At 37.5% G+C, this 18,697-nt stretch overlaps 1 protein-coding gene across 1 annotated transcript in view; it reads right to left on the reverse strand.

Annotated features, from left to right (window-relative positions):
• LOC138011496 (lysine-specific demethylase 7A-like) overlaps positions 1-17,090 on the reverse strand; it is a 19,578-nt gene extending 2,488 nt beyond the window's left edge. Inside the window, exons 1-22 of the mRNA XM_068858516.1 lie at positions 16,916-17,090; positions 16,755-16,840; positions 14,675-14,733; positions 13,931-13,986; positions 13,647-13,810; positions 13,322-13,362; positions 13,145-13,245; positions 12,757-12,843; positions 12,286-12,397; positions 11,555-11,717; positions 9,944-10,031; positions 8,846-8,952; positions 8,655-8,749; positions 8,343-8,435; positions 7,574-7,980; positions 6,837-6,991; positions 5,927-6,164; positions 4,465-4,721; positions 3,085-3,192; positions 2,206-2,315; positions 862-1,006; positions 1-288 (exon numbers count right to left, since the gene is read on the reverse strand). The exon at positions 1-288 is cut by the window's left edge and continues 2,488 nt beyond it. Coding sequence (XP_068714617.1) covers positions 191-288; positions 862-1,006; positions 2,206-2,315; positions 3,085-3,192; positions 4,465-4,721; positions 5,927-6,164; positions 6,837-6,991; positions 7,574-7,980; positions 8,343-8,435; positions 8,655-8,749; positions 8,846-8,952; positions 9,944-10,031; positions 11,555-11,717; positions 12,286-12,397; positions 12,757-12,843; positions 13,145-13,245; positions 13,322-13,362; positions 13,647-13,810; positions 13,931-13,986; positions 14,675-14,733; positions 16,755-16,840; positions 16,916-17,028 — 2,883 coding nt within the window. The 5' untranslated portion in view covers positions 17,029-17,090 and the 3' untranslated portion in view covers positions 1-190. The remainder of the gene's footprint in view (positions 289-861; positions 1,007-2,205; positions 2,316-3,084; positions 3,193-4,464; positions 4,722-5,926; positions 6,165-6,836; positions 6,992-7,573; positions 7,981-8,342; positions 8,436-8,654; positions 8,750-8,845; positions 8,953-9,943; positions 10,032-11,554; positions 11,718-12,285; positions 12,398-12,756; positions 12,844-13,144; positions 13,246-13,321; positions 13,363-13,646; positions 13,811-13,930; positions 13,987-14,674; positions 14,734-16,754; positions 16,841-16,915) is intronic.
• Between the last annotated feature and the right edge of the window lie 1,607 nt (positions 17,091-18,697).

An 18,697-nucleotide genomic window follows, 5' to 3' on the forward strand; every position in this document is an offset into this window, starting at 1 on the left:
ATTGCCAGTGACCTTACTGTCATACAAACTTCTCATCTTTCTCATGCTTTTCACAACGATGATTTACGTGATAAGGTCTGTATTGATACAAGGTCACTGGCAGCCTCGTCGCTAGTCAGACGCCAGGTCACTAAGAAAACAACGATTAAAAAATGGCCTATTCTCTTCCCGGAGGGATTGTCGTGTTAAGTTATCTCATGTATCGTCCGCTTTTGTCTAACTTGAGGATTTTCGCAAGACGCTGTTTAGTGGTAGTGACGGCTTTCTGTCGTCCTCGTTTTGCTTGCGCTGGAGGAAAACCACGAAGGAGAAGTTAACAGACAGAAAAAAAAAAACATGAAGACAGAGCATAAACAATTTTATGATCTTCCAAGCAACAGTGTCAATGCTACGACCAATTTTGCAAGCGGTATTTTATAGAAGGGCCCCCTCAAAGTCCCCTCTCTCCCTGGATTACAAAGGGATAACATAAGCATCTTCCAAATCGTATTTTCTCGATGGAACTGCAAAATAAGGCAGCTTAGTTTGCGATCATAGACCTCGTGCTCGTGGCATAAAATGATAGGCAAGATAACAACGTGAAACAAAATTTAAACAACGAACTGGGCTATTAAGAGGCATGCCACTCCAGGTAAAATGTCAACTTGAAAAAAACAAAGCATCAGTGCTTCTAAGTAATCTAAAGTATATAATATTGGAGATATGTCAAAAAATGCATGCAATGACAAAAATTGGCAGATGGGGAGAGAAATTTCGCCAAGAGGGCGCCGGACGTGTGGCGGATTTGGAAAAACTTCGCCAAATCCTCCACTTTCGCCCTTACCTGAATTTCTGGACACAAGTAGAATTCTGCAGTCTTACCTTTAATGGTATTATCGGGTTTCGCACAGTTTGGTTTTAAACTGGATGCAGCAAGCGTTTCACCTCCGTTGACAGCTGCTGTCTTACTTCCGCCTGTGCTTGTTTGGTCGCTAACTTGTGCACTTCTGTCGGAAGTTAATGGTCCCTGGGAAAAGTAGTAGGAATAGTACAAGGCCACATTGAATCTTATGAGTACATAGAATGCTGCTGCTTGTAAGAAAACAAGCAAAATGCTTCAGTATTTGCTTCAACATCCACGCGATTTTTTGAAGGCCGTTGAATAACAGAACGCGGCCCGAGGTGGCAAACGAATACATTCAACTGCAGTTGTTCCTATGGATAGCACTTTGAAAGAGAGTGGCTAAAGGATTGATTTCAACCCTTTTAAATCGTTCAAAATCGATTCCATACAGCCGAAAAATGTTGGCAAATGGCTTCGACATGCTATAAAACAAAATCGAAGGGATGTTCAAGAAAATGGTGAAGCCCTTCAACCAGGCCTGAACTTGTACTAAATGGTGATAAAACAACCTTGTTCCCAGGGTTTCTCTTCCTCCATGGGAAGAGAAGGAGACCCTGGGAACGAGTTGTCTTGACTACTTCGTTAACAATCAATCAGATCATATGGTACATAGCATGTTACACAATCATTTTTAAAACCACAATCTGTATAAAGTTTAAAATGCGTCGCCATTGCAAACGTCACATTCAACACTCATGTCGAAGCCATTTCCGTGCATTCTTACATGACTTCAGCTCAAGGGAAGAGTGAATTCGTTTTAAATCATGGTACACAGATTTTCCTTTTCACTAATTCATTGACATTGGTTTAATATTTCTCAATTCTTGAAAATCGTTAAGAATTTCTCAGATCTTTTATTGTGATCATTGTTTGTACATTGGCTTTTTCATCATGATTGTTGTAATTTTTGTTTTTGGAGGGCCACTAGGAATATAGTAATTGGCGTCACCCTCTTTATATAGAGGTTAAAAATTTATTCTTTCCAAGGGCCTGGCCGAACGGGAAATGTTTCGCGTTTAAATAACATCAAACATTGTTTGGTGACCAACCATTTTACCGTTTGGCCACTTTGTTTAGCGATGTTTGATCGTGTTTGATAAAATTTGAAGGCCATCAAACATTCGATCAAACAACCTAAAACATTTCTTTTGTTCTCGTGTTTGATGGGCGAAGTTTTGATCGTTTGGCCAGCCGTATCAAACATGTTTGGCGCGTTGCATGCGTTTCCCGTTTGTCCAGGTCCTCACACTTCTGTTTGAGAGGACGGAGCGATTGTCAAATGTTACGGCCACTTAAAAAGTAGAAACAAAGCAAGAACAAACCGTGGGTGGAGTTTCGTCCAGTGGTGAGTTCAATAAACTACCAGCGGTGTTTCGTCTCGAGGCTTGACGGACAGGTCTGAATTCCTTCGCTGGTGAACAAAGCAGTTTACCTGAGGGAGAACAAGGATTTATATTGAAACTTCATCAGACGCATAAATTCAGCGCACGAAACACAACGTCTGGTAGTAATCACATAAACTTCATGACTGGATTATTCTCGGGTTTCACATGACGTCACGGCCGCAATGTTGGTGTCTCGACCCAATCCTCTCCTCCGCGAATAGATCTATATCACTCAATGTCCAAACAAAAGATTTTGCCCGTCGAACCTCACATTCAGTGTGAGGCTGGACGGGCAAAGACAATGCAAAGACAAAGCCTTTGCTCCCCACCGATTCCAAAATGGCCGCCCAGTGATAAAGGTGTATTGAACTCTATTGTTATGCAAAAAAACGCGAATTTAAAAGTCTGAAAGCCTAAGACACCCATGTTTCATATTAATTCTGCGGCATACACACCCATTGCATTCTTAAACTAGTGAGCCTTTGACGTGATTTTCTCCTCGATCCAGCTCCCTCAAGATCTTAAATTACCCGGGAATTTCCAGTTAAAATAAACAGGTGTCTTTTTGAAATCAAGGCTTTGGTCGCTTAGTGTTTAGTTAATACAGATTTGAAATCCAAAGAAAAATATGAATTGATTTTTTTGTCAAAGGGGCACTTTAATAACAAGCTAGGAATTTGGGGGTGATTTTCATGTTAATTACAACCCGTGCTTGTGTGAAAACGATGGCGACTTCACCCTCGAAATGCTACTGAAAACCCCTCCAATGCATGACCAAGTTACTGACCAAGAAACAATACTACGGGATAATCTTACTCTTTGGATTCCAAGTTGAGTCGACCCTTTCGCTTTTCTTCTTGCGTTGTCCTGGTTTCCAGGAGGTGGCTTTGTCCTCATCTGTCATGTCAGCAAGAGGTGGATAAACTACAGACAGGATAAAAAAAATTCGCACGATGAGCGAGACCCGACATTTTCATCATGTGGTTATAAATTGAGATGTTCTCTTAAAGGTATTATTAGCGACCTTCAGATTGGAAGACGAGAACGACTTCGAGTACGAGTTTTCTGTAATGGGCATGCGCATTACAGTTAAACAACGAAATATTTGAACTGCGCGTGCTCAGAACTGAGAACTCGTAATCGTAGTAGTCCTCGTACTCCAATCTGAAGGTCACTATTGACTCTCTTCACACAAATCCCATAATACACCTCTTTTACCCCCCTCCCCACCCCCCCCCCCAAAAAAAAATTAAATTAAAATCTGCATAGGACAACTTCATGTCCCAAGAGAAATTGCAAACAATGATTATACAAAATTTTGAGGGGTGAAAGAGGTGTATTATGGGATTTGTGCAAGTAGAGAATAAATAGTTTACTTCATAGAAAGTGCGGCGTACGGGGTTTTATGCACGAGTTGTTTGTGTCAAAAACCCGAACGAGCGAGGAACGAGCGAGTGAGGGTTTTTGACACAAACAACGAGTGAATAAAACCCCGTACAAAGCACTTTCTATGTCGTAAACTCTTTATTACACATAACATGAGAATTTTCATTAAAATAGTTTTCTGAACGCGAATTAGAAACAAAAACTCACTAACAATAGAACCAAATGCAAATTTAATTTAATTCAATAACAAAGTACGATTTGCACGATTTGCACGATTTGCACGAGATGCACGAGTGATTGGCATGGAAACGCCTTTACGCTATCGCTGATTGGTTATACTTTCACATGTGAAATAGCTGTACGCCATTCTGATTGGCTGTATAGGTCTTTTTCACATGTGAAAATAAAGCGTATAGATTTGTACAAATGAGCTTTATGGAATAAAATTCTCATGTTATGTGTAATAAAGTCTACTTTGTCACCAACATCAAAGAGCCCCCAAAGCTAAACTGTTTTGAATTAAAGAGATGGGATATAACAGTTCCCAGTTGTGGGGGCTGACTGACTGAAATCTCAGGGTTATTAGGAAAGGGGTGGGATAAACAACATTCCACGTAATAGAAATTCACACCCACAGAAGAGGACATAGCCCGTGAGCAGGCTCTCTTTTCACCAGGCAAAGTGAGAATGATGGGGACTCTACCTTTCCAACATGAAGAGAGAGCCTGTTCGTCGGCTAAGGGGGACACAACGCAACCAACTCACTAGATTAACAAGATTGTGTTCTAACGTAATCGCCCATTGTCTTACCATATTTATTGTCGTGAAAGTAATCTGAGTCACCGAATCCCAGGTCATCCTCTTCGCTTTCAGAATTGCTCTCGCTTGGGGCTCGTTTTGAGTTCAACTGAGAGGTACTTGGTTGGTTTGCTGCTTGAGACAACTGAAAACTAGATGACTTGGGTTTTGCATTGGATACAGATTGAAAAGCTGATGAGCCAAACGCATTGATTCCAGCTCCAGCACTTAAGCCAAATAGCAGTGTTTTTGCTGCTTCAATTTCGTCCCTGAAAATAAACGAGTTAAGTCAGTGTACTTCAGTAAAGAGTGTCTGCCACTTTCTCAACCAAAAGTCTCCAAATTTTTTGGGTCTCTTTTGTGTGTCACAATTCCCTCTGTATCTTAAGAACGGATAGATTACATTTAAGTCATAAAACTTCACAACCATCTTGCTTTTTGTTATCTTGAAAACATGTTAAAAGGACAGCTTATCAAAGCAACCAGATGACAGTTCTCTACAAGGTTTTTTGTGGCCAGAAAGTTTTCAGGAGAGGCCCAGGAGCCCTGGACTAAGAGCACACCACTAATGCCCCTAATTTGAGTGATTGTTTTTTCTCTCTCCAATCAAGTTACTTTCATATTACTCTTTCCCCAACGAGTATCTATCAAGTATTTATGAGTCAATGAATCAATGAGTCAATGAGTTAGTGCAGTTACCCTAACCCATAAAATGAAAGAGAGAGACTGCTTTGGCCTAATCACTGAAACGAGGGATTAGGCTTAATCAATAAATTATTGCTATATTGACAGAGTCTCATTGACTCATTGACCACTTCACTCATAAATTATGGGACCTCTTCCCCAACTGATAAATTCAAAAGTTAATTTCTGCAAATGTGTTGTAATGAAGGCATCACAAATTGATTGGCTTACATAGTTGACAATACCATGTGAGAGAAGCTGCTCTGAATATAGATGGCACCAGGGAAGAATAGACTCATTTCAGTAATTCCCAATCTGGAGGACAAAACAATGGTTGTTGTAAACAAACTTTCAAATGCAAAACAATCTTATTGTTTTGTCCTCCAGAACGGGAATTAACTGAAAGGGGTTTATACCCGGTAAGTCGTGAGAAAATTAATTTTGTGCAAGTTGTAAGCTTCACATCATGGCGGCATCTTGTTGAACTCAGTAACTGCAGGAAAATGTCACCAACGTTTCACACAACTTTAAAATAAAATTGTCAAACAGCTTCAAAATTTAATGAGCTGACAAAAACTTAAAATGGTTCAAAAATGACAGCGATAGCTACATGCTTTTTAGATGTTTTACTATAGTTTCCAACCAAAACCTCTCCTATTTTTATTTTTTTCAATCTTAGACACACAACTTTTAACAAAAAAAAACTCTTAATAGGATAAAAACAGGATTAATAGTTTAAGCTAATCATGGTCAAGAATTGATCATGATTAGCTTAAAATGTCTTTCTTACTTATAATCTTTAGATGAGGTCCAGTCTAACCCAGCCACGGGCTGCTGTGTTCGAGGGTCTGATGTGGCCTGGAGACCAGATGTTGCTCCTATGCTACCTTGTGTGGTTCGTGAATGAACAGGAATGAGGCTAGGTGTTCCACCCAGGCTGTAACCAAGTTCATTGTCAGATGTGTCGCTATTACTTTCTGTTGGGTCTAATGGGAAGAATGCTTTGTTCTTGTTTGATGAGCTGTTCACTGAAAAAAAAAACCGAGGCTTTTAAGGGACGTAAAAGAAAACTAACAGCTAAGTGGTTTTACCTGTGAATGAAGAACTGTTGCAGGGCTGTAGATGATGTGAGGTGAATCAAGGCACTTCCTTAGGTGATGTTCATGTAAATAGCAGGAAGTAAATACAGAAACTGATTTTGGTATGGCTAACACCCTGTGTTATCTACCTATAAGCTCTCCATAAGCTACATTGTACACTAAGCTGTAAGCTCAATATGAAGGCAGCAGTTCTACTTTGAAACTACACCTTTGAAAGTTACTTTTCATTTCTTCAACCTTCGAGGTAAAAGCTTGAAATACATGTACTTGTTTGACATATACTGTAATTATGTACAAGTGGTACTATTTTTTCCCTCTTTACAAGTGACTAATAAAAACTTGCCGAGTGAGTTCAAAGTGTCCTAACTTCATTCAAACCCACAGAGTGACACTTTCCTTGTTGTGCATAGAGGCTTTCCACTTGGTTATTAGGATGCCATTATTTTGCTCTCAAATGGCATGCAGAATAAAATCTTCTTCATTCCAAGAAACACTCTTCACATGCCAAACTAACAATTATTAATTTGGCCTGGGATTGTACTTATTTCTGCTGGGTGTCATTCAAAACTTCAAGGAATTTAATCATTAAAATACACTTACTTGATAGTTTAAGGCGAAGCGGACCTTGCTTAGAAGGTGAACAAGAATACGAGCTATCCATGAGGTTACTGTCTTCCTGAGTAGCCTGGGGCACGAGAGGCTGGAACTTCTTTCCTGTCGTTTTTCTACTGCTACGATTATTGTTATTGTTGTTGCTGAAGAGTGTGACATTGAATAAGACAATGGTAAATGGATATCATAAGAGTTAACATGTTTTTCATCACCTCCTCACAGTAAAATTAAGAGAGCAATGGGTTGATTTTCTCAATTAAGGAAAGGAAATGTTGCACTGGTGTTTAAGAAAGCAAGGTTTAAATTTTGAATAACTTGCTTCCCCTTATTATTCCTGGTCAAACAGTGCAAGGTAACTGAAAGCTTCTATCCCCATTAGCAATTTTAAATCACTTACATTGTATATGGTCACCCTCAACTTGTTAACGATTGTTGACAGGAGAGCTCAATGAATGTCAATCATACCAAGGCAGCGAAGTAGCCTGCCTGTAATTGCAATAACTGAGATTCTACCTGATTTTCTCTCATGGTCTCTTAATTATAATTTAAAAAATTGATGTAATCAGTGGTCAAACAATCTACAGAGCTTCAACATTACTGTATTGCACTATTATTATAGTCCACTCTTTGACATGGCTTTTAGCTTTTTAATCAAGGAAATGATTATACCCACCACAACTTAGGAAAAATATAATTATTACTCCTAATCATAACTACTCGCTTACCTGACAATCTTTCCATTCGAAACAACAAGCTTCAAGCTAGAATTAGCGGACTCACAGATCTGACCCTTGCCTCCACTAAAATCCAAACCAGGTTCCTGTGGCTCCTGTGTTCGAGGAATCTTGAGTTTCAGTGCCGGCAAACTCGAGGAAAAGGAATCAGCTTTTCGTTTAGAATCAATTCCTGTATTAGCTATTCTAATAACAGGTTTACTGTCATCAAGCTCACATCTCAGATGATCTCCAGAATTATTTGCATTATGAGTACTGTAATTGTCAGATTTTGGAGCTTTAATTTTGAGGCGCGGTAAACTTCCATCAACAAAGGAGGATGGCATTGGGCTTCCATTGTCTCTTTGATTATTTTCATCAAGTTTTGGAGTTGAGGGTCTTGATGTCTTGTCTGATTTCTGAAAAATGTATTAATTATTATTATTCAGACGTCAAGGTGAATTTCATCTAATACTTATGTTTATTTAAGATGAAATTAATGATGAATGGTATATGAAATGAATCATATATGAACTGCGGATATGAAATCAAGTGAAGCTATGATCTTCGCAGTTATGAACGCAATTTTTGCAATTAAGTAGAGAAGCCTGAAAAATTCAGGACTTCAACGGGGTTTGAACCCGTGACCTCATGATTCCAGTGCGACGCTCTAACCAACTGAGCTATGAACGCTTCTCTATGCAATTGCAAAAATTGCGTTCATAACTGCGAAGATCATAGCTTCACTTGATAAGATGAAATTATAACCAAAATGCTTTACCTCTGTCTTTTTCAGTTCTTTATAGATGGACTTGATGAACTTGCTTGGAGACACTGTGTCTGGAATGAAAAACTTGTGCAGTTTTGTCAACTCCTAGGAGCATGAAAAGAGAGATGCATTAATTTATATAACATAAAAACAATATGTACCTTCACAAATTAAAATACAAAGTAATTTTTATGGAATTGTGGGCAAAAAGTTGCCTGCTCAAAGGTCTCCTTTCATTTGTACATGTATTTGCTGAAGGGTGATCTAGTGATCTTGATCCTATAAAATAATGGGAATTTTTTGAAACAGCAGCAAGTGACTTACTTCTCCTTTTGTGCTCCACGCCTTGAGTGCAACAACAAGGGCATTTAATCCTTTAATCAGACTGTCTGATGGTTTCCTGCCTGACTCAAGAACAGCTACAACAAACACCGGAAAAGTATACATACAAATGTAAGCTGCTTGTGAGCTAGAGTACGAGGAAATTTAGAAAAGATTTGATTTTCTTTCCTTACCTTTCAGTTTGTCCAACAGATACACAGCAGCATACCAATTCATTGTCTCAAAACACGGATGAAGAAATTTGTCAGGTGTTTTGAGTTGTCTCTCCAGCCTGTACACTCTACAGTAAGAAAGGTATAATTTAATTTCAATAAATAGTTAGGTCCTATTCTGTTGCAATCAACCGTTTTGGTTTGTTGGATTTTTCAATGTTCCATTCGGTTTGTATTATTTATGGTTGACCTACATTTTCAACCAGCGCCGAACTTGGCCTAAAATGATTTTGCTTTTACAGGCTTATAAAACTTGCTGCGCATGACTGCAGCTGCTGGTGATGATCACTGTAACAATGTGGAAAAGTCTGGTGGTGACCATTCCAAGGAGCTACTGGGTTTTCCAGGGAAAGTGACTCATGGGAAACTATTACCAGCATCACTTCAATTCAACCTAAACCCATTTAAATGGAAGGCTGTAAGCATAACCATTTCATTGACTTTTTTTTTTTTTTAATTGTGTTTGGTTGGTCAGATTGAAACCAAATTACAATGTATCAAGAGTCAGCAAAGGATGAAAAAAGATGGAAGAAAAGAAACTATCTTGACCTGTTTTAATCAAATATTGCACACGCAGCATCAAAAAAGAAGTCAGGCACAGTTTATTTCTCAAAAAACTTGGCAGCAATAATAAGTTTGATGAAACCAAAAAGGAAAAAAGGAGAGTTGACATAATTTCAATCCTTCTACTGCTGCTAACTAGGGAGTCAGGATGGCTTAGGGGTTATCAATCTGACTCCAAGGGTTTTTCTCTGGATACTCCAGTTTTTCTCCCTCATCAAAATTGACTCTCAGTCAATTTCATCCGGCTGCCAGCAGATACCCTTGATAGGGATAACCTCTGGTATCCTTCCCTTTCATCGAATTAAATTGAATGAATAAAGATGAATAAATTTAACTGTGTTACTTACCAGTACCTGAAGGCTTTCTAAAAGCCAATATTAGTTTCAAATACAGAAATTACAGCAGCTGCTCTGAATGTAGGTTTTTGTTTCAGCTTAAGTAAATCTCTAATGAGAAAAATACTACAGTAAACATATATATTTACTAAAATCCTACCTGAGTTGAAGTTCAATGTTGTACGTGCAGAGAAAATTTCCTCCAAATACGAGCGAGTCAAGAGGAGTAAAAACCGCATGAATCCAACCTTACAAAGTTAGAGAATAATACACTTTCATTTACATTTACCATTTTGGTCTGTCACTAAATACTGAGCATTTTAGACTGCTTTAAAAAGGACAACAAAAGTCACTGAAAAAGCACTTTTAAGTGCATAGTAATGAAGTGTTACATTAATGTTTGAAATTGCATTTTTCAGAGCAGCCAGTGAATTGGACAATGCTGTTTCCCTTGGGAGTTGATTTCATGTAAGCATTTTCCATGATAAATTTCCATATAAGCATTGTTTCCAGTTTCTCTTGGGACCATTGTAGGTCCAAAAAAAAAATAAAAACAGTGCTTTGGGAAACAAAGAGTATTATGATATTTTTGATAGTGGCTAATTGTCCATGAGTAGAAGGAATACTTGTAGTAATCCCTAATGGCTGTAGGTTGTGTATAAGAGTACTCTATGGAGCGAGTTGAGTATGAATGGCCAGCTGACCATAGTTTGGTCTCTCCGAGAGAGACTAGCCTGTATCTCATTTCATACAGCATAGATACACGTGCTATGGTTTGTTTTCTTTCTAGTATCTTCCAATTTAGAGTTGAAAGCATAACATACAAAATATTTTTAAAATGTCATGATTCCATGAGTTACAGCTCTCATCTTTCAAAAGCGTGGTAGTTAAAGAGTATCATTTACAACAAACTCTAGGTCCAATTTAACAACTCCAGTTCATGAAAATGATTACAAATATACACAAGTCACATATTAAGCAGCTTTTGAGCATTTAAATTTGAATAGGAAACTTAAGCAATTGGGTTAGCCTAAAAAAATTCAAGCATAAAACAGAACTTGAACTGATAACACTGTACATGCTGCTCTATCACTTAGCTATCAAGCCACTTGTTAATAGTGTGTTTTTCATGTATCACTTTAGTGGTCACAACATGATTTTAAAAAAACCTCTAATGAAAGTTGTATTTAAAGCAAAGAACAATTATGGTAGATCATTAAGTAATGCAACCACACAAGCATGATGAGGGTAGTCTCAGGAGGACGAGGGTAGTCTTAGAAAGGGAACTGAGTTTCCCCCTACTATCATATCCTGCCACCCCATTATTTTTACAATGGTTGGCAAAAAAATAATATTATTATTGTTAAATCAATCAATGATTTCAAGTCCCCTTCAAACCTGTTTTTTTACAGCTTTTTCACAAAATGCTCAAGTTGACTTTGATTCAGAAGATGTTTTGTTTATCAAAAACGTTCATAAACTCAACAAGATTAAAGAGCACAAAGTTTCCAAAGAAAATGTGATTTAAGACAATAAACTTTAGGCAACTTGTGGTAAGTAATCTCTACCAGATGTTGTGGGTGTGGATGTAATCTTGAAGGACCTAGTGACACGACAAAATTCACATGTAACTACTTCAAAGTTAGGACGATTTGCCTGGTAGTTACCCCCTAGAAACTTCTTATCACACTTGGAGTTGATAATACTACCAATTATTATTACATGTACTTGCATTTAAGTATCAAACCAAACAAGTTTAAATAAATTTTACCTGTGGGAATCAATAAAGTTTGTCCAGGCTTCACTGAACATTTGAAGCACTGCTTTACCATATCACCGAAAAACATCTCGCTCTGTCTTGCAGACGATACCCACTTTTCATATCGTTTAAAGCTTTCCTCACTTGGCTCAACAAAGTAGAACACTTTCTCTCCCTTAAGACAAAACAGAGTTTGCAGGTAAGAATGTACAAGAATTTTGTACATAAACAAATTAAATCAGGGGAAATTAAATTTTCTTTGCTACAGATGTATCTCTTCAAATACATGTATTACATGCACTTGTGAAGAAATACTGCTAAAGAAAGAAAAAATGATGTAGTCCATGCAGTAATCAATGATGTGATGACTGTATTATGTAAAGGGACCTTAACATAATTAATACAGTCAAAAAGCTGACAAATCCATTCCAAGCCAAAGGTCAAATTTCTAGATGGCAAAGTCAAATTTTAACTATGTCATAAACATGGCATTCCACGTCAGGAATTTACAGTATCTTAAATCCTGAATTTGTGTACAAATGTCTAAAATAACCATTTGTATTTCATCTAAGAAGCAACTGGCTATTGTAAATTTTAATTAATAAGCACACAAACTATATCAACCTCTAATGTCAACCATACAGATCTACTTAACACATCCACACTTGTAAATGAACCAATAGTATTGTTGTACTGAATTATTTTACTGTACATACTCATTACTGTAATTTAATTATACTAACCTTCAAAACATGATACCAGACTGATGTACCACCAAAATCAACATGGAAGTCTGTGTATGAATTTTTTACACCCATCAAGCAATATTTCTGAACAAGGGGTTTCTTGTGCGGGCTGCAAAATAAACTTAAAATGTTACTTCTCACATTAGGCTGCATCAGCTTTTCCTATAAGCACTAATCAGAGACTTTTTGTCATCACAATATTATTTTCATTGATTAATTAATTATTTTATTTTGCTGATCAAATTTTTTTCCTCCCATAAATAGAGGCACAACATATTGTTCAAAACCACTTTTTGGTCACCATCTTTCCCACAAAATGATTGTGCTTGAGCTTCTTCATCTGTTTAAGCAATAGAGGATGTTTTCCGTGTTTCCATACTCTCATCTAAACACAGCTATTGACCAATGAGAGTGTGCATACTATCCTAATTACTTTATGAAAAGGAATGCAGTACAAGGAACACTTACGCATCTTCAGGGAGATCTGAAGGCCATACATGATTTGCCCAATCCATTTCTCTTACAAAGGCAGGAGCACGTATAAGGTGTGTCATGCTATTTCATTAAAGAAAAAGTGAAACGAAAAAATTAACACAAATGAATTTGACAGAAGGTAACCTGCTCTTAAAAACTACAGTAAAAGATAAGGTAATTTCTTTAAGTGAAGATTGACTGCACCTACAGCTGTACGTTTATATCTTACAGATTTCATAGTAAAGTTAGATTTCTGAATCCTACTCCAAGCTAAATGTTGTGCAAACTGTCTCATTTTAAAAGGAGATCTTTTCTAGACATTTCCCCTAAAAGGCAAGATTAAAATGATAGTGATAGTACACTGTATTTTGAAGCTTTTTACCTTGTATTAGAGAACTCCAAGCTAATAACATTCAGAATTTTCCTTTTGACTGGATTCATATAATACTCTGTCCATTCCCTCATTCGCATGCGCTGATCTTCCTACAAATTCAAACAAATCAAGACTTAACTCTCACAGATAATTAAACTCCTCATAAATGACAAAAGAATCCCTCACCTGCCTACAAACATCTATGACATCCAACTCTCTCATTGAACCTGTTAAAAAAAAGTCATGTTCAAATAACGCAAAATGAATAAAGCTTGATTTTCGGAGAAAAAAAATCATTACACGTGAAAAAGCAACTCAACCCCAACCCTAACCCTAACTCACAGAAGCCAGGTATAGGGCAAACATGAATCTACTCGTTTGTTTTTGGGATCTCTACCAATAGTCGTTTGCCAAGCAAATAACAAATATGCTGAAGTGCTGCTTCCTGTATCCCTTGCAAATAGTGGGTGGTTTCTTTCCCAAAGGACTCATCCAAGAATACAATACATACCAACACATCTCTCAACATCCATAACACTGAAGTTCTTGTCAGGAACAACCATTCCCAATCCCTCCTTGTCTGCAATGAGTATTGGCCTGTTAAAGCCATTCTTCTCAAAACTCTCCACAGTAAGGTCCTTGCCATTTTCTAGCTTTAGAACAACATTGCCTTCTCTAAAAACAATTAAAAAAGAGAAACACGAAATAATACAAAGTATACAAGGAATTTAGCTTCCTTATATCCTTCAGTGTTTACTAGAAATAAGGGAAGCAAAATTCATTTTACACACTTACTTAAATTTCCTTGTTTTCAATTCTTTAATAAATGCCACTGTCCCAGCCTGTACAGCCTGAAATATAAAGGCATTAGATTAACCCTTCTGCACAGTCCTGCGGGAGACCCTTACAGATTTTTACTTGACAATGGAGACCAGCTCAGGGATCAATGGATTAAAAGAAATGATTGTGAGTGGAAACAGGGTTTTATTATATAAACACCAATGAAATACCTAGTGAGCTTTTGCGCGAAAACATATCTTCACACGTGAAGATAACATGGGTACATGGGTACTCAACAGATATCCTGTGATATACGTAATTTTGTGCGTCGCAGAGAAAAATGGTAGTTTTTCCAGCTTTTTTTCCCCAATAAATGTAGAAAATTTTGCTTCAAGTCATCAATGTGTTGGATAATAAAACAATTATCCTGCTCAATCTTGCAGAATATCGCATGATTTAGGTCAACTTGGCCTACGGCCTCATCAGCTAAGTACGAGGTGATATTCCGTGCGATTTCGCAGGATAATTGTTAAATCTTCACGCGTGGAAAAATCACTGTTGCTACGGTGACATATCAAAACCACAACTTTCAATGCCTTTCGTGAAATGGTTTAGTATTTCATTGTTGTTTCTATAATTGGAGATACGAAATTTCTCTTCTTATGTTAAAAAATATTTGTCAATACTCAAAGAGAAATTGTGTATCTCCATGCGGCCATATAATAGCCTCTATATCTGTTTAATGTTGGCAAAGTTTACCTTTGAACCATCATCGATTTCACTGTAGTCATGGCGATGCCAGTTCCTTCGTTTTTTTACTGAAACACAGAAGACCATGAACAAGTATGATACAGAAAAAGACAGACATACAAATGAATGATTTTCCAGTAATCGGACACCTACGTAAAGGATTCCAGGATCGCCCAGGGGCAAACATTGCAAGCCTTCAGAAAAAAATGTGTCACATTAAAGTTGTGTCTTCATCAAAAGTGGTGATATTGGACAAAGAGTAACATGTTTTCTCTGTGATTTTTTGAGACATGGAAGTGTCTACTGTTTGTGCTTTCTGGCTTGCGTAAGATTTATTGTGAAATCTAGTAGTATCAAGTAATGCATGGTGTTGAAATAGTACAACCTTATTTCTAAGGTATAAGTTTGAAGAGATTGACTCAAGAAAGCCTTTCCAGTCGTTAGTACATTTTCTGGATATGTGTGCAGACCTACAAATACTGTTCAGAGCTATAAATTGTGATAAGTTCAAGGTTACAATGAGTACCAAGGTATGCTCAGCTAGTGAAAAATTATAATAATTAATGTATCAAGCAACTGGACATTCATATCCCCTCTTTGTCATCATAGAAGACAAAAAATCAGTGTCCATGATGTGTTTAAAAAGTGAACCTTTTTTTTCTTTAGTTAAAAATGTACAAGTAGGTATCTTGAGCAGCACTGCACAACTAAACTGAGTTGCCACAGTCCTTATTTAACATGTTCCTCCACTGAACTTGATGGAAGAGAAAAGCAGCTGTTTCAAAACTGGCGGATGATGTTCAACAAAAGTGCACGACAACCTTCAGATTTCCCTGTGTTTGCTATCACTGGTTTTCATCTCTCCACAGTGCAATAGTTTGGTAAACAGTTTCCACCCCCCACACTCCCCCCACAACAATTTCTCTCAATTACAGCAGCAATGTTAATGTTCTAACGAGTTATAACTAACAAAGAACAATTTTGACAGACGTAATTACAACTGAATTATGGCTTTATTGAATCAACCCCCTCAAATTTATTTCTAAGTCTGTACTACTGGATAGCTATTGTAGATTTCACATAAATGAATCTTACGCAAGCCGGAAAGAGTGTTAATCGATAGATTTTAAAGTAGTTATTACACAAAAACTTACAATTTTCATGCACAAATGTTATTCACCTCTGTGTCTCACAAAATCAAGGCAAAATGTATTATTCTTTGACCAGCATCACTGCTTTAGAAAATATTTTTTCATTGGACGATCCCAAAATACATTGCGTATAACATAGGTTTCTGATTACTGGCAAATCATTCACTGTGGAGTGGATCAAGGATCCTGTTAAAATTTGAAAAAAGGCAACAGGCCACTTGGCCAATAAAGCAATAGCTTGCCTTTATCAACACAATGTTATGATAGACGCCCTAATAAAATTACTGTTGAGCAACTCCAAAATGAAAAAGAACAATGACCGTTGATTATAAGAAGCAGAATGCACTCTTCGACTCCTTTGAACATTGTGTATAAAAGATCTAGCCTTTACGAAAAGACGAAAAAAAGCTCATTACGAGCTAATTAAGTCAACGCCATGACATTAAAAGACCTATGCAACAGAAGACTCAGCTGATACTGGAGAAGGCAATTAACTCAATTACTTGGCCAGAAATATGAAATTACAGTACCGGAAAATATAAACAAAAATGATGTGTTAAATGAAGACAATGCATGGCAAATGACGGACGTGAGATTATAAAAATAACGTGCTCTTAACTTCGTGCTTCATTTATATATATCTATTCCATTCAAACAGGTGTTTAATTTACCGCTGTAAAGAGGAATGCTGCACAAATTCAAGGGAGGCTGATTCCTAGATAAAATCTTTCTCACGAGATAACCATGTGTACTAATGAAACAAACCAAGTGAAATAACATCTCATTCCTTGATAACGGAGTCAGATCGATTTTCCGAGCGTCGAACTTAACGAGCTTCCGGCCCTGAGCGTCAATATGTCCTTAAAACGATACTTCTACAGACTGCACGTTTTTAATATTTCCCCCTTCATACAAATGGAATACATATGAATACTTACAAGTCAGTGGTCCGTACAGTAGCGCACAATGCGGGCAATGGTACCGTTCAATGTCAGAAGCCTGATACTCCTCAATGCCTACACAACTAAAACAAAGTACTACGGCGATTACTTTTTTGATTGCGGCGGTACTCCAATATTAGGGATAAATAAAAACAAACCTTCCATGAAACCATTCCTCACATGAATCGCACTGTATCATAAACTGGGACGGATCGTACGTTTGTCTACAAATACAATACAAAGGATCCGCCATGTTGTTTGTCTCTGCCATTATATGACGTCATCAGCGGCGTGGCTTTTGACCGAAAAGTAGCCTCATGTTGTAACTGTAAGTACCTACGACATTTTGAGAGTCGTCTCCAAAATATTCCAAGAAAACTCAAAATTATATTGTTTATAATCCGAAAAGTACCACCCATTAAGGCAGCAAGGTAATTTTCAGAAATTCTAGGATCTAAACGCGAATAAAGACCCATCCTATTTTGTGGATCACATCATAAATTGCAGCATATTCATCCTCTAACCGTGTATAAAGAAGTCACAAAAACCGAGGGGATGTACTTACTTTATCAATAATTATTCGGGAAATTCTCGGAACAAAATCTAACAGAAAGTCACCGGTTTCAGTAAACCAGCTTAACCGGAAATTTCCTCAGGTCCCGGATGAACGCCCGCGCTTGCTTTTTCCCGCCAAACTTTTTTTTTCGGCAGTTGTAGTCTGTTCTTACAGCAATGGCGGCCTCAACTATTCGTTGAGGTTTCAGACATCGACTTAGCTAAATTTTCAACGAAAAACTAAGGGAAAAACAAAGTTAAACTTCAAGCACCTTCAGGTAACATCTGAAAGCGATGAACGTGGAAGGGGACAGAGGCATTACCGTAACTCATGGTAAGTTCTTACGCTTAAAAGCTCCGATAAGTAAAAGAGCTATATCAAGTAAACAAGAGTTTCCTTGCTCGCTACAGTTGTTCGCGAGATATTGATTTTACCACTGGATATCATATTCAAATCTTTGCGTCCCTATGTATATGCATAATTTTTGAGGAGCTTTTTCACCGCTGGAGTAAAGAAACAAAAACGAAAGAACGAACTAGAGATAAACTAGTGAGGAAGAAATCAGTTAGAATTTCTTTTTCGGTTCATCTCTCCTATTACTCCTCCATACATAAACGAATTTGTCATTTTCTTTCCAAGATTGGTGAAAGAGCTTTTCTCATTTCAACTTATACTGGGTCCCTTCCATTTAAATTAAAATTTATCAAAATCTTTAAGCAAGATCTACTCTAAAATTGTGAACACGTACAAAATGGAATCACGTGCCACGTGTTGCACGCTCCGTGATGCTTTGCATATCCTTTTAAAATAATTGTGTTTATTTTTGTTAGTTCTTTTCCGTTTTTTGGCTACAAACAAGTGTTTTACCTCGCTTGGGGCTAGTTTAAATAGATAACGAAAGCATACAGCAACTTTCGTCAAAGTAAGAAGCGTTCTGGGCCCGGTTTTTCAAAAGCAGGTTTAGTAATTAACTTAGGAGTTTAGTTCTCCACTCCCAAAAGCTGTTCAACGCTGATATTCGGCAAAACTGTACATTAGAAGAAGTCAATCATGAAAAACAAAAATAAGCAAAAGAAGCTTTTAACAAAAAGTTGAAAACATGAAACAAAAGTTTACGCTAATCCTGGATTAAGTTAATCGGCTTTCGAACAACTGGGCCGTGGTTATTCAGCATTCGGGCTCGATTCTTATGCAGGCGGCTGGAATCCCATATAAGGGCAAATTCTGACTTTACCCGGCAGTGCTTCGCGCCCAACTTACCCTTTTAACGTATTTTCGCTAATTAAAATCTTAAATACCATCGACCGCTTTCGTGTGGCCCTGTATCCGATGAGCAACGGTGATGTAATCCAAACTGAGGTAGTGGGTTGAGTTCTCACCATGG

Source organism: Montipora foliosa, chromosome 7 (assembly GCF_036669935.1).
Source record: "Montipora foliosa isolate CH-2021 chromosome 7, ASM3666993v2, whole genome shotgun sequence".
In the NCBI taxonomy this organism is placed as follows: Eukaryota; Metazoa; Cnidaria; class Anthozoa; order Scleractinia; family Acroporidae; genus Montipora; species Montipora foliosa.